Source organism: Sus scrofa, chromosome 9 (assembly GCF_054392235.1).
Source record: "Sus scrofa isolate SSC_HxYL_T2T_F1_AM1 chromosome 9, Sscrofa_HxYL_maternal_Yorkshire_Landrace_v2.0, whole genome shotgun sequence".
Classification (NCBI taxonomy): domain Eukaryota; kingdom Metazoa; phylum Chordata; class Mammalia; order Artiodactyla; family Suidae; genus Sus; species Sus scrofa.
This window is the reverse complement of record NC_139391.1, coordinates 129,960,204-129,975,066: the sequence shown is the minus strand read 5'-3', so window position 1 is coordinate 129,975,066 and position 14,863 is coordinate 129,960,204. Positions and strand designations below refer to the sequence as shown.

At 50.2% G+C, this 14,863-nt stretch overlaps 1 protein-coding gene and 1 long non-coding RNA gene across 8 annotated transcripts in view; one reads left to right on the top strand and one right to left on the bottom strand.

The window, feature by feature from the left end:
• Positions 1-1,893: 1,893 nt before the first annotated feature.
• LOC146400185 (uncharacterized) lies at positions 1,894-7,857 on the top strand. Its single transcript, XR_014816492.1, has 2 exons — positions 1,894-2,152; positions 3,666-7,857. It is a non-coding gene; the product is annotated as an uncharacterized LOC146400185 (long non-coding RNA).
• Positions 5,791-14,863, bottom strand: part of RGL1 (ral guanine nucleotide dissociation stimulator like 1) — a 295,309-nt gene continuing 286,236 nt past the window's right edge. For 6 of the 7 annotated variants that reach the window (XM_003357576.6, XM_005667818.4, XM_084977961.1 and 3 more), the window contains 3 exons: positions 14,134-14,388; positions 10,492-10,606; positions 5,791-7,458 (listed from right to left, as the gene is read on the bottom strand). In XM_003357576.6, coding sequence (XP_003357624.4) covers positions 7,271-7,458; positions 10,492-10,606; positions 14,134-14,388 — 558 coding nt within the window. In that variant the 3' untranslated portion in view covers positions 5,791-7,270. Of the gene's footprint in view, positions 7,459-10,491; positions 11,285-13,952; positions 14,389-14,863 lie in introns of all 7 variants that reach the window. The other variant, XR_014816489.1, reaches the window with a different exon arrangement.

Here is a 14,863-nt window from a genome sequence, read left to right as displayed (position 1 = left end):
CCTTGGAAATAATCAGGGCACCCATTATTTTATGTTTTGTGATATTTATTATTTCAGAGACTCTCCCCCCACCCCCCGCAGACATTCTGATGAAAGGTGTCAGAGTGAGAGGAGCCAGGAGGACGGAGCAGGGACATGGGAGGGGTGCCCTTTGAGCTGGCCCACGGCAGCCCTAAGTCTGTGCAGGGCGGCTGAGATAAGGACAGGGAGTCTGGTTAGTGGTGGCCAATGTGTTGTTTTGTTTACAGTTTTGCCTGCTCGGAAAAGAGAGAGCCGATGATGATGGGTTTTAGTCCACTGTGTTAACAACAGATCACATGGAAAATGGTGCCTTGTTTTATGTGCGCAGAACAAGAGGAAATGGCTTGAATTGCCTCGGGAAGAGTTGAGGTGAGCTTTCAGCAAGAAGTGGACAGAATTATTAACTACTGAATGGGAATCCAAGGCAAGTGATGGAATGGCTACCTGAAAATTTTTTGTTGGGCTGGAGAGTGACTTCCGTTCTGGACGGTGAAATTACCTAGAATGGCTTGTGTCTTTGCCTCCAGCTGTAGGTGTATTAATCCTGAGATGATCGTAGCTTGGGTCTCTCCTCACACCAGCCTGGGTGCTCACAGCCCAAAGCCATCCTCCCATCTGCCCCCAAAAGGGGTAGAAAGAATGAAGAATCACCTCTGAGCACTGGTTTCTCTTTTTATTCATTTTTATTTATCTCAGTTCCCAGACCAGGGATTGAATCTGGGCTACAGCAGTTGAACGTGCTGAATCCTAGCCACTAGACCACCAGGGAACTCCCCTCTCTTTTTAATTTTTTGAGTTTTTCTGCCCTTCCTTGGAGGTCCTTCAGCTTGGCGTCCTCTGCAGTGGGCTCTTTGATCACATCTCTGGGACTGAACATCTGTTTCGCAGCCCCCGCCGGTCCAGAGGGGACTCTTCCGGGCGCTTCCTGTTCTAAGGGAGGATGGACAGGAGTCTGGGCTCTTGCTCAGGGGGAACTTGTCTTTCAGGGTGCTAGACAGCCCTCTCTGTTCTTCAGAGAGGCTTAGAGAATATCTGGTAACAAGGTGACCTCTCGTTAAGGGAAATGGCAGTTTGGGAGCTGTGATGTTTGCGTTGATGGTGTGGCCTGCAGGGTTTTAACTGTTTCTAAAATGCCAGCATGAACTGTGAAGACATAGAGGAGGTGGTATTGTTCAGAATGGGCCCAGGAAGGAAAAACTGTGCCCACAGCTGAGTGGGGGAGGGGACCCATGAGGGGTGCGGGCCTTAGGGAATTAGAAGGGAGGGCAAAGAGGAGGCTTCAAGGGCAGAGCACATGGATGTGAGTCCAGGAGCCAAGTGCAAGGGCAGGAGGATAAAAGAATGGATTCGGGCCCATCGATGGGGAAGTGAGGCCAATGCACAGGTCCAAAAGGGAGGGAACCAGACGGAAAAGAAGGGAGGCTTGCAATCCACGTGGCAACCCTGGTCCTTAAAGTGACGGTTTTATCCTTGCAAATTTGCCATCAAGGCAGAGGCTGAGGTGGCAGTGAGCTGAACACTCCGCCGAGGACCAGGCGGGATGGCCAGTGCCCCACGGCCTGTGGAACAGCAACTCCTGGTCCTGCGTGTGCGCCATCCCTGGACAGAGGGCGAGCCAGAGCAGAAAGCCCCATTCCGCCAGGGCAGGTACAGGTCCGGGGGACACGGGGGTGGACAGGGGAGCCAAGACTCGGCTTCTGGTGAGAGAACTGCCTCTGTGACGGAAATGACCGTAGGCTCCGGAAGAGATGCGCCGCCTAGGGCGGCTTCACAAGGCGGGCGGCTCCGCTTTAGGCCAGTTCAGTGCGGTCCCGGTGCGGCCTGAGCCCACCAGGGGGCGCTGTGGTCAGGGCCGCGCCAGGGCCCACACTCCCCTCTCCCCGGGCCTCTTGGATGGCTGCGGAACAAGCTGCAGGAGCCCTGGCTGCCCTCCAGCTCTGTGAGTCATTCTTTTCCCAAAGCAGCAGCGGTCTGGATTTTCCCAGGGTGCTATTCAAGCATCCGAAGTCCCACTTCTGAGGTTACATCTGCCCCGCGTAGCTGCTCAAGCGGGAAGGCTAGAGGCTTAACAGGAAGATGGGACCCGCCGGTCTCCGTCCCCCGCCCCCTCTCCAGACCAGAAGCTTCCCAGGTATGACTGCAGCAGCTCTTGGAGGAAGCACCAGGGAGAGAAGTGCTGTGTAATTTAATACTGTGTGAACTTCAAGAGTAGGAACTCTTTTCAATGCCCACTTTTTTTTTTTTTTTTTTTTTTAAGGCCACACCTGTTGCATATGGAAGTTCCCAGGCTAGGGGTTGAATCAGAGCCAGAGCAACGCCAGATCCGAGTCGCATCTGCAACCTATACCACAGCTCAAGGCAATGCGGGATCTTTAATCTCCTTCGGGAGGCCAGGGATCGCAACAGCGGCATGTATACCAGTCGGGTGAGTGACCGCTGATCCCCAAGGCAAACTCCTCAAGCCTACTTTTTAGATGAGGCAATAGCTAAATTAAACAGCAAGTGGTCTGGGAGTCAAAGCTAGGCAGTCAGATCCCACCTACACCACACTGCATCCAGGGACGGCAGTGTCACAGAGCCTAGCTGGGAGCAGTTCACAATGTAACCTGGTCTCTGTGGCCCAGTTGCCCCATCTATGCGATGGCATGAGGTGCAGACGGATAGGCAGCAATGCTCTGACCAGCAGCAGCCCCCCTCCTTGGAAACTTTAAAGACCCAACCAGATGCCCAGCTAAGCAAGACAGCTTGTGGGAAGTCATGGGACCGGAAGGCCAAGGATGGAGCCGGCAGATCCTGGGCATTGATTCCAGCTCTAGGAGGCTGAGGAGTATGTGCCAGAATAGCCCAGCCCGGTGTGTGTGACACCCACACAGCAGGGTTCGGCCATTCAGAGCCCTGCCCTTAGCCTTTGGCAACTGACTGAACTGCTCTAGGGCTCAGCCCCAGGATCTGTAATATACGGGAGTTTATAACGTATCTGTCAGATGCCTTCCAACTCTTAAGAAAATGTTAAATACATAGGATCCCTCAAACTGTTAAGTGAATTACTCCCACACAGTCTTCTGGGTAGAGATGTTGAAAAACCATACCAAATGGTGGTTTTCTAATTTGGAGTCTAAAATAATTACATTTGCCTGGCTTCTGTTTGATCTCATGGTTCATGCATAAACACTTTCAATTTCCTAGTTTTTTTTTTTTTTTTTAATTGACCTACAACTCTATGAAGTAGCTCCTAGTTTAGTCACAGTAGGAACCACATTAGAGGCATGTAAATGGGTGGTAAGCCGATGTTAAATATTTAAAAATTCAGAGTTCCTGTCATGGCTCATTGGTTAACGAACCCAACTGGTATCCATGAGGATATGGGTTCAATCCCTGGCCTCACTCAGTGGGTTAAGGATCCGGCATTGCCGTGAGCTGTGGTGTAGATTACAGACACGGCTCAGAACTGGTGTTGCTGTGGTGTAGGCTGGCGGCTACAGCTCCAATTTGACCCATAGCCTGGGAACCTCCATATGCTGCAGGTGCGGCCCTAAAAAAAACCAAACAAATTCTATAAGGCTAATTCTAAACAAAATTACTGTTTTTTGTATTTTCTCCTCCTTTGAGCACCTCTTTCCCAACCCTTCATTTGCTCTGTGCAGCCCCCATCTGGAGCCCTCGGTGCATCCCTTCCAGACACTTGTTTGGTGACGGTGGGAAGATGAACAAGGCCCTGCATCCTAGTGAGAAGACTCTTTTGTGCAGAGACAGAAATCTACTCCAGGTGTGCTCCCTCCCCCCCTTCCCCTGCGCTGACACCAGGGCCACAGGCTGGCCAACAGACTGCGAGGGGAAGTGACATATCCCTTTGGTCTGAGGCAGTCAGGAGAGTTGGGTATTCTCTCTACCATCACGGGGACTGGAGGGAAAAACCAGAAATGGTGGAGTCCCAGGATGGAAGCTGCCTGGGTCCTTGAGCTGCTACGGAGAGCTGCCTTCTTTGTCATGCCTATGACATGATGAAAAATCACTCTAAGTTACTGAGATGTCATGGTTTATTTCTCTAGCCTTGCCTAATACTCCCTTCTGGAAGCATTTCACATTAACAGAGATCCTAGCGGAAACAGCAGTGCAAAGACAATGGAAGTAACTCCTCCTGGTGGAAGTGTGGACACAGGTTGCAACTGGGGCCGTTGCCCCAGCCCTGGAGAAAACGAGGGCTGGCATCAGGGAAACTTGACGATACCACTGAAGTCGGTACACAGAGCAATACTCTATGCTTCCTAAGGGTCCTGTGCAGCATGGAAAATTTGAGAAGCCGCCAACACAAAAAATTTCAAGACCTTCCTTCAGGCAAAATGTCACCAAGCTGTTTCTAGAGGGAGGCAAAACAAGGGAACCTGTTTTCTTGAATGATCATAAAAATATAATCACCTTCCAGAGACAGAAATCCCTTTTTTTCCTGCCCATATTATTAATTAAAACACCTACTCAACTCTCTCCAAAATCCCACGAGGGCTCAGAAAACCTGATAATTTGGATTGATTTAGGAATCCATTTTTTGGGAAACAAGCTGGTGGAATGACAATGTGAAGTGAGCTGGCCTCAGTCCGACTGCCTTCTGGGAAGACTTGTCCTTTCTCCACGGTGACCCGCTCGGCTTCCAGAGCACCTTGGATGGTTGCAGGAATTGTGCAGACAGTAGCAGTGGAGACTCGGGACAAGACTGTCAGAAAGAAGCCAACTACTACCTTGGACCCTAACTCTTAAGTCTGATTGTATACAACGTGTCCCCACCACCTGAACTACTCAGGAAGAGCTATCCAGCAAGCCATCACCTCTGAGGCAGTTTCCTCAGATGTCACTCCTAAATGCATGTGTCACGTGCCAGAAGACAGGATCCCTCCTAAGCCTGTCCCAGGCTTTCCCTCTGCTCCCTCCAACAGAACCAGAGGCCACCTGCAAACCACACGCTGACAAATCTGGAACCCAGATCCACCAGATGAACCCTCCAGATACAATCCCTTTGGGTCTGGCAGCACATGCCAGCCAAATCCCAAGCCAGTTTATTAATTTAACCAAAAAGTAAACAGATGATGGAGATGCAGAAAGAAAGGCATGCGAGCAGCTGGCAGCACGACCCGGCTGTCCACCAGGAAAGAAATGTAAGACATTTAAAGTGGCATTAAATAAATGAGGCTATGTTTGATCTACTTGGACCTTCCAACGTCTTTTAAAAAAGGAAATATATATATATACACACATATATGTGTGTGTGTTTTTTTTTTTACACTGCAGTAGATAAATCTAGACTCTACAAACACAGTATAAATCCACAAGGTAAGCACATGGGCGAAACATCCAGGTCTTGGTAGCCACACCCTAAACCAGGCCGACAGCTCTACCTTTTCTTTTTGACCTTTGAACCAAGACACTCAGGCTGAGGCTACACTTCCTTCAGTCTTCACAACGTCTAGCATCCTGGCCATGCTTCTTCCAAGCACAAAAGCACAAACTGGACCACCCTCGCCAACAGAAGAAAGTGCATCTCAACCAGGTGAAACCAGTTGGTCTTGACAGTGCAGCTCTAGAAAGACCTACAGGGAATCTGAGGCCTTCCTGGCCCATTCTCATTCTTTGGACCACTGCCACCCATCTCTAGATTGTTCCCGGTGCTTGCTCCCTGCAGGTTTCATATGGCTAGTTACACACCATCAACCTCACCGGACCTTCGGGAGCTGTCTTACAGGACAGGAGAAAGAGAAAGCGCCGCATGACCAGCTGTACTTCGTATCTGGGTTTGTTCTTTATTTTTGGAATAAAAACTGGTATTTTGAGAATTTTTTTTTTTTTTTTTTAAAAAGGACACCCTTCGGAAAGTGCTTCTTATACATATTAACATCTCACATATGGCTTTGTAGGTCAAACCCCAGCACAGCTCAGATCTGGGAGAGAGAGGAGGGCGGTGTTACCGAAGGCAAAGAATGTCACTTAACAGTGAGTGATGCTGTGATACCAAGTGTGGGAACCTGAAAAAAAAAAAAAATAGCTATTCATTGCCTTTGGGAGAATGTACCTCTTTAGAAGTGCCTGGGCTCATACACGGAGCCCCGTTTCTTTCCCCAGGACGGGGCACGGGCACGCTGTAAAAGTTGCTAAGTGCAACGGGACCCCGCTCTCGGCAGGGAACAGCTTCCGAGGGGCTAGAAACGGAGCAATCGCTCTTGGGAAATCGTTCGCAGGCTCAAACAGTCAATCGCAGTGGGAATGTCTACACCTGAGGAGCAAATGGCACAGAGGTACTGCGAGCCCGATGGCAAAAGACTGCAGACATAGATTCACATGCAAACGGCGATGGGCACTAACAGTGACATAGTGGCGTCCGAGACAGGTCAGAGGCCGCCTGCCTCCGCATCCTTTTGCACTTGCTTTTCTGGCTGAGTTCCCAGCGAACATGGCTCTCTGTGCGGTGGCTGTGATGTGTTCTTTATGGGGTGGGGGTAGGGGACAAACAATGCAATGACTGGAAATGCCAGGGGCTTGCATCGCCTCCAGAGACGTTGTGACAGCTGGGCTTTGGGCCAGATGGGCCTCCGGAGCTGCTCCTCGCCTTCCCCGGGGCGGCAGGAAGCGGCAGACGCAGGCAGAGGTTGAAAGCCACTGGCTCATCCAAACCCTCTCCGAGGTGGCCTTTCATGCAGCCCGTGGTAGCTCCCAACGCTGCGGTGCTTCTTTTCTGGCGGCACTTGCTTGAGAAGGTAATCCTCTCCCTTTATAAAAAATAGTTTGGACTTCTTGTAATACTGGCACAAAGGACATTCTGTAGTCCTGGGATGGGTTCCACTTACTTGGAAGGTATGAGACGAGGTTCTCAGTTCCTTCTATTTCCCTGTAAAAAGTGACCTCGGCCTCCCAGGCCATTGTGCAAATGTGTTTTTCCATAGTCCAGAATATCCCATAAGTCCCTCGTATTTATATACATATACACATACATACCAAATATGTGTGCCTACACATATATTTATAAATGTGGATAATTTTGCATTTCCGTCCTCAGATAGTTCAAAGAGAATCAGTGACTCATTCATCCTTTTCATGTCAAGTTCATCTTCAGTTGCCCCAGAATGCCAATCACACCGGAAGCACCCAATAAATATCTGTCCACTTTGCCAACAACCCTCTAACACTGGGTGGTAGATGCAATCCCCACAGTCTGTGGTTGGCCCCACGGTGCCCTTGGCAAGCGAGGGGCCACTGGTCTCTCCCTTCAGAGGGTGATTTTGCTGTGTCTGTTGCTCCAGCAGCCCCGTTTAGCTGTCCTGGGCAACGTCAAGCTGGTCCGGCTCCGCAGTTTCACCTGCTCCTCCACCGAGTTCTTTTTGCGTAAAATGAAGTCAAAGTTGACTTGGCTGTTCATGGCATAGAAGACATTTGCCGAGTCTGGGATCACGAGTTCTAAAACAGAGGCAGGGGTGGGAGGGATAAATTAGAAGTTTGAGAAGAACACATAACCCACTACTGTATGTAAAACAGATAACCACCCAGAACCTGCTGTACAAATATATAGAATATAGGTCATTTATTCACTTTGCTATACATCTGAAACTAACCTAACAGTGTAAATCAACTATACTCCAACATAAAGAAAGAGGGAGGGAGGGAAGATGAGGAAAGAAAAGGTAGCGTGTGTAGTCAGCCCAGCACTGACTGCACCAGGTGGAAATTTTGTCCAGACACACAGCTGGGACTATGGCCCTTTGTCCCTGCAGCCAGACAAGGCTGCCGCTCACTCTCTCACGTCAGTTCCAATAGCTTCCCAATCCCAATTAAAAAAAAAAAAAAAAAAAAAAAAAACTAAGTGAAAACACAATCTTAGAAATTCAAGCCACAAATGAAATGCTCAAATGTAGAATGTTTTAGCTAGAAGGAAGTGAGGTATGCAACAAAGGCCTGGGGGGTTAAATGACATCCCCCAGTGGGTTTTCTCAGAAGCAAGTGAACCCCGTGACATGGGGAAAAGGCAGAAAATTTACCAGAACTGTTGGAACATCAAAGTATTTTTGGATTCATCCCAGATCCAACCAGTGTTTTACCCCATTGGAGGCCTTACTTGATCAAGAGCTTGCATTTTAATATGAGAGAACAACCCAATAAAATGGAATATAACTGTTAACATTTAAACGAGTCATCTTCAGTGCTTTTCAAGTAGAAAGCTGCAATCTCTGAACAAGGATTATGCCATGTTTAATACGAAATTGTCGAGCAAAGTGATTTCAATTCATTGTTATTTTTCAAAGAAAGTACATGCTGAGCACTCTAGAGAAATGGCCATCTAGAAAGACAGGGAAGAAGAAAGCTAAGATGTGCCGTTCTAGCTTTGCGCCAGTGGCGTGAGGCAGGCGACCCGGAGCGGCATCTCATTACGGAACTGGGTTAAGGTAACCTTACATTAACTTCCACACAGATTCTAACAGCAAGACTGATGCAATCATGGAGTGCCCACTGTGGCACAGCGGAAATGAATCCGCCTAGTACCATGAGGATGCAGGTTTGATCCCTGGCCTCCTTCAGTGGGTTAAGGCATCTGGTGTTGCCGTGAGCTGTGGTCACAGATGTGGCTTGGATCCCACGTGGCTGTGGCTGTGGCATAGGCCGGGAGCTGCAGCTCTGATTCAACTCCTAGCCTGGGAACCTCCATATGCCGTGAGTGCGGCCCTTAAAAAAAAAAAAAAAGACTGATGCAATCAGGGTCTGAGCAGCTCTGGTGCATTTCTCACAAATGTCCCTTAAAGACAAATGCCCCTGGAAGTTCCTGTTGTGGCTCAGCAGTGAGGTTGTGGGTTTGATCCCTGGCTTCGCTCAGTGGGTTAAGGATCCGGCATTGCCGTGAGCTGTGGAGGCCATAGAACCGGCTCGGATCCCATGTTGCTGTGGTTGTGGTGGAGGCTGGCGGCTACAGCTCTGATTCAATCCCTAGCCTGGGACCTTCCATAGGCCACATGTGTGGCCCTATAAAGCAAAAAAAAGCAAACAAACTCCCTTCAATTAAAAGTCCCCAGTCTCCTGCCCACATATTCCCAGGTCAGGGACAACTTAGCTCACAGCAAGATATGAACATATCTCCAACAGCGTACACTTCCGGGTGCCTTGTTTCCTGTCACAACGGCCCCATGATGCATGAGGAGCCAGGAGGATGTGCTCTCCATTTAACATAGTCAGGACCAAGGCCTGGGGAGGTCCACGGCCCACCTGCCACTCACGGCTGGGGAACTGAGCTCGGCCCCGGCTGCCCCTTGGGACTCCGGGACCTTCAGACCCACCAGCCTCACCTTGGTGTTGGTTTGTGGGCCACAGGATCAAACTCAAGAGCCCACACGTTAGGCGTAGATTTTTAACAGTAACTACCTTCAAAGATAATAACTGAGAAAGGTTTGCCCCACAACCTAGGACACAGCCGGATGAATGAGAACTTCCAGGAGGTCGTTGAAAAATTTTCTCAGAAGCTATAGCTGCTCATCTCCAGGGAAAGGTACTGCTCTCATTTTGCCTACTCTTGTCTGGGCCCAAGATACAGCCCTGGGTGCCTTGCTGGTGAAACGAATAAGCTCCCTTCCTGTACCTCCAACTTGCGGAGTTGCTCTTTTCCTTCACAGGGAGAACGCTTGTTGGGACCAGCCCTACATGAAACCACGTGCACTGGTCAGGGTTGGGGCGGTCAGGAGACAGGGTTGGCTTCAGTGAGCAGTGCTGGCTGCTCCCTCTAGGCTTGGAAAACACTTTATTCTGACCGAGTCACTCTCTCTGATGTGACATGGTATAGAGGAGTCACCTACCCGCTTGCCACCGCCTCTCAACAAATACAACCCCACTCCAAATCAGCAAATCGATGCTATCTGGGCGATTCTGTGCCCAGAGTTTTCATGAAAGGGATTTCCTTAAATAAAGGATTCCTAAGCACAATGAAGCATTTTGTAGATCACCAGTTCTTTGCCTCCATAACGGGGAGGTAAAGAACTTTCAAATCCTGGTGTTAGGAGTTTTCACTTCCTGAAGATGAATCATGAATAAGGATACACTCTCAGGCACAGTCCCCCGAAGCAATGACAAATTATTAGAGGAACTGCAGGCTCACACATGCCCTAGACACACATTATCAGGTAGAGGAGGGGCGAGGCCATGTGCAAAGACTCAGCAGATGCCACCTATGCCTCCCCCTGTCGAGGGGCCTCTTCCTATAAGAACGCTTGACGACGAGTTTACAAAGCAGGGCAGGAGGCTTGCTCAGCAACATTACAGGAACAACAAGAGGGCTGGTGGGGGGCCAGCTTCAGACACTCCGCTCTACAAGCAAGGGGATGGCACGGCTCGCCATGCAACTCCCCGCTGCCCAGTGAAGACCCCGACTTGGTTCCATTTTTAAAAGACCCTGAATCCCTCCTCTGTCTTCTCACCCGGGGGCAAGCTGGGCGGAAAGGCACACGCGCCTACCTTTGTCCTCGGAGATGACCTGCACCAGCTCGTACTCCTCCGCGGGGTCCGAGTCCAGGTTGTGCTTCAACATGGCCCTCTGGATCACGGCGGGGGTCTTATCCTGGCTGGTCAGCTGGAAAGACAATGAAAGGGTTTGCTTCACGTGACCCGGAAGCGTTTTCCTGACCCCCTTACCCTCGATGTCCGGTGCCTTTCCGTGTGCAATGGCCCAACGGCATGGGAAAGGACCAAGAGCCGGGCCTCCAGGCTTGCAGTCCCGGCTCCGCCCTTAGATGATGGGTCATCTATTCTCTGGGTGGCCTGTGCTCTCAGAGCCCCATCCACAGAGAGGGACTGAGTGCTCTGCGAGTTCCGATGGAAGAATACATACGCGGCGCTGTGAAAAATGGACAGCGTTCTCGTCTTGGGCCAAGAGTATCTCACCTGTTGTGCTGCTGCTACAGCGCTGGTTACAACCTATGGGTCAGAAATGGCCATGGGTCTACACACTGGCCACTTCAAAAAGCACAAGGGACTCTGTCCCAGGAATCCACCCCTAGGTATTTATCAAGAGAAAGGAAAACATACATCCACAAAAGGGCCTGTGCACAAATGGTCGCGGCAGAGTTATTCCTAACGGCTCCCAACTGGAATGTACCTCAGTCTCATCTCCAGGAGAAGAGGGGAGGAGAAAGCCAGCGGAGGGCAGCCACAGCAGAGCGCCGCTAAGGGAACTGAGGCTGCACATGTGCAACAACACAATGAGTCTCACATGTCCTGTTGAGCCAAAGAAGCCAGACCTGGGAGTTCCCTGGGGGCCCCGCTGTTAACAAGCTGGCATGGTCACTGGCGTGGCTCGGGTTCAGTCCCTGGCCCAGGAACTTATGCCTGCGGTAGGCATGGCCAAAAAATAAATAAATACAAAGACACAAACGATGACATGCTGTACAAGTCTATTCTTTGAAAAACAGGCCAAAGTAACCTGTGATATTAGAAAGCTAACTTGAGCTAACTTTATCTTCAACTAAGGTTAAAGCAGGATTGAAGGGGGCATAAGGGAATTGAGGTTGGGGGTGGGTGAAAAATGATATTTATCTAGACTTGGGGTGGTGGTTTTATATATATACACGTGTGTGTGTGTATATATACATCTCCATATATGTACGGTTATGAAACCCAAAGGAACTCAGCACCTCAGATCTATGTATATAACTGTATATAAATTATGCCTCAATAAAAATGAGCTGCTTAAAAATAATAAATCTAACATTTTTTAAAGAATAGAGGCTTCTCTCACCCCAATTCTCCCCTTCATCTCTGCCCATCAGCCAGCTAGTTTCAGGGTGCTCAGAGCAACAGGCAAAGATGATTGACTTCTGTACTATCCCTTGGGTGAGTTCTTTGAATTTGAAAGAAAGCAAAAGAAAACCCGGATTATTCTTGCTTAAAAATAAAAACTCTCTCAGCAGGAGGTAAAAGGAGAGACAGCCCCAAAGAAGGAGAAGTCTAATTTCCTCCAAGAAATTGTCTCTGTGAGCCTGAGGATGTCAGGCCCAGGGGCCTGCCTTGGGTCTGAGGCAGCAGCTGAATCTGTGATTCAATAAACAGTACGCATCACAATGGGGGGGGGGGCGGGGAGTCTCCTTCCTTTCTGACCCGCCTCCGCTGGCCCCTCCCTCACGACCGCGTGGGGTCCAGTCTCAGCCCACTCTCACTCCCTGCCCGACCACATCCATCCACTGGGGCGGGAGGGACAACTCCCAGTCTTCAACCCCAGGACCAGTCTTGCACCAACCCATCCTTCTGACCACCTACCGGGCAACGCCATCTGAACGTCCTACTGTTGCCTCCGATCGAGGGCACCCAAACCCCCTCCTGCGGTAATGACGTCGCACTTGACAGGAGCACCAAGCACCAAGCCGCCTGGACAGCTTTTAGTCCGCCTTCTTTCACTCCCCACAGGAGCCACCAAAAAGTGTATAACTAAATGGATTCCACAATCCTGCCTTATAAAAATCTTTCAAAAATCAGTATTGTCTGCAGCCACATGACCATCTAACCCCATCACCTCCTACACAGAATATGCCGGCAGCGTAAACCTGTTCCTGCACCTCCAACTGAGGCTCTGCACTCCCGCATCAGGCCCTACAATAGTCAGAACAAATCCGATTGCTCCCTAAAGGCCTTCAGTGAGATTCTCTTGCCTGCAGGATTGACACAAAGTCCTTCAGCTGTGCCGCAGGCCCTTCACAACCTGCTCTGACCTCTCTCCGAGTGTTCAGTACACCTTGAAAAATGCTTTATAGTCTCCCTCTTGATTGTGCGCTCCTTGAAGACAGAGTCTCATTCATCTCCCTATTCCCAAGGCCTGGTCCCATGACTAGGACACAAGTAACGTTCAAGAAATACTTTCTTGATTCAGGAGTTCCTGTCGTGACTCAGCGGTTGACGAACCCAACTAGCATCCACGAGGATGCAGGTTCAATCCCTGGCCTTGCTCAGTGGGTTAAGGATCCGGCATTGCCATGAGCTGTGGCATAGGTCGCAGATGTGGCTCTGATCCTGAGTTGCTGTGATGTGGTATAGGCTGGCAGCTGCAGCTCCGATTCGACCCCTAGCCTGGGAACTTCTAATACGCCTAGGATTCGGCCCTAAAAAGACAAAAAAAAAAAAAAAAAAAAAAAAAAACAGAGAAATATTTTTTTGATTCAGTGACTGCTTTAGTAAAGCTTTTCTTTAAGTGCCAAAAGACCGAGCCTCCATATCACATGTGTCATATTCAGAGCTGAGCTTGTAGGCCCTCAGGGAAGGCAGGTAACAAAGATGGGGAGAGGTAAGGGTTTTACTGCAAAGGAAAGTCTGCTTTTCAATACGTGATGTGTTCTTTAAGATAAGGAGTTTCTTCTTGTAATAAACACACCAGACCTTACCCACCCCAAGGTTGTGACCAGGAGAGGCTCTGTATGTTTTCCAAAGAGACTGCCGTTTCTTCAACACATTTTGGGGACTACGCTCAAAAACAGAGTTTTCATAGGAAGTTCAGAAGGTCAGTCTTATTGACTTATAAACATAGTTCCGCATGGGCTCACACTGTACGTCCAGGTTGATCACCTGCTTTACCAAGTCTGGCTGCAAATGACTCAAGGAGAAGAATCTGCCACCACGGGGACACGGCTAAGGATGTGCGGCAATTCAATTACACCGTGCCGACACATCAGCCCACAGGAGGATGTCCAAGAGCCGTGCTGCGGTGGCATCTTTCCTGGGATGTGTTTATATACTCAGCCCAAGTGAGGGTTTACAACGGGGTGACCCTGACCCGGATGAATAAGTTTTAGCAATTTGGTTTCTCTGGCCACACTCAGGGCATGTGAAAATTCCCGGGCTAGGGATCGAACCCTACCACAGCAACCACCTGAGCCACAGCAGTGGCAATGCCAGCTCCTTTAACCACGGGGCCACCAGGGAACTCCAGCAACTTCCAAGATGTAAAAGTTATACCTACACGGACTGCTGCCATGCAGACTTTTACACCCACAGACTATTAGTCTCCATGCCGGGAGCTCCGGGCATTTGCTCATCCCGCACACATCCGTTCTGCGTGACTGCGCGTGCGCCTGCTGCGGCGGCACGTGCGGGGGAGCAGCCCCGCCGCCTTACCATGATGCTCTTGTACATGTTGCCGTTGTCGTCCTCCACGCTGATGCGGATTATGCAGGTGTCTTCGTTCTGCTGGTTGTAGACAGGGGGCAGCCCTGTCGAGGTAATGGATGTCACGGAGACAGAGCGCTTGTGGATTTTAGGGTTGTTGTTGCAGGCCGGAGGGGAGGAGAGGGGGTTCATCAAGGACGACATCCCTGAGGAAGTTGTGTCCATGGAGTGGATGGAGGAGCACGAGGAGGAGGACTCGGAGAGCTGAAGAGGAAACACACCCCAGGGAGAGGACATTAGAACCGCGGCCAACAGTGCGCTTCCCAGGTCTCCCAGCAGAGAGGCTGATGGAGAAGCTGGGACTAAGACGCTTCCGTCACTCCCTCCACAGCAGCCCACAGCACACGCGCATCTTGTCTCTGGTCGGTCAGTGACTCAGTACTTGGCCTAATCGCAGCATCACGGGAAGCAAGGTGGGCGGGTCTCTCACTGCCCTGGCTTTGAGCGGCTCTGACGGGGGTTAGCCAGCAGGTGGCAGCAGATACCAGCCGTGAGAGGCAAGCTGGACACCCGAACGAAGTGGGAAGCTCACAGGGCAGGAGGAAAGCCCAGTCTTGCTGCCTTGAGCAGGAATCAGGACCTGTCCATGATGACCTGTCCACAAAAATCATTTCCCTTCTTTTCTTTTTTTTCCCCCCTTTTTTGGCCGCTCTGTGGCATATGGAGTTCCTGGGCCAAG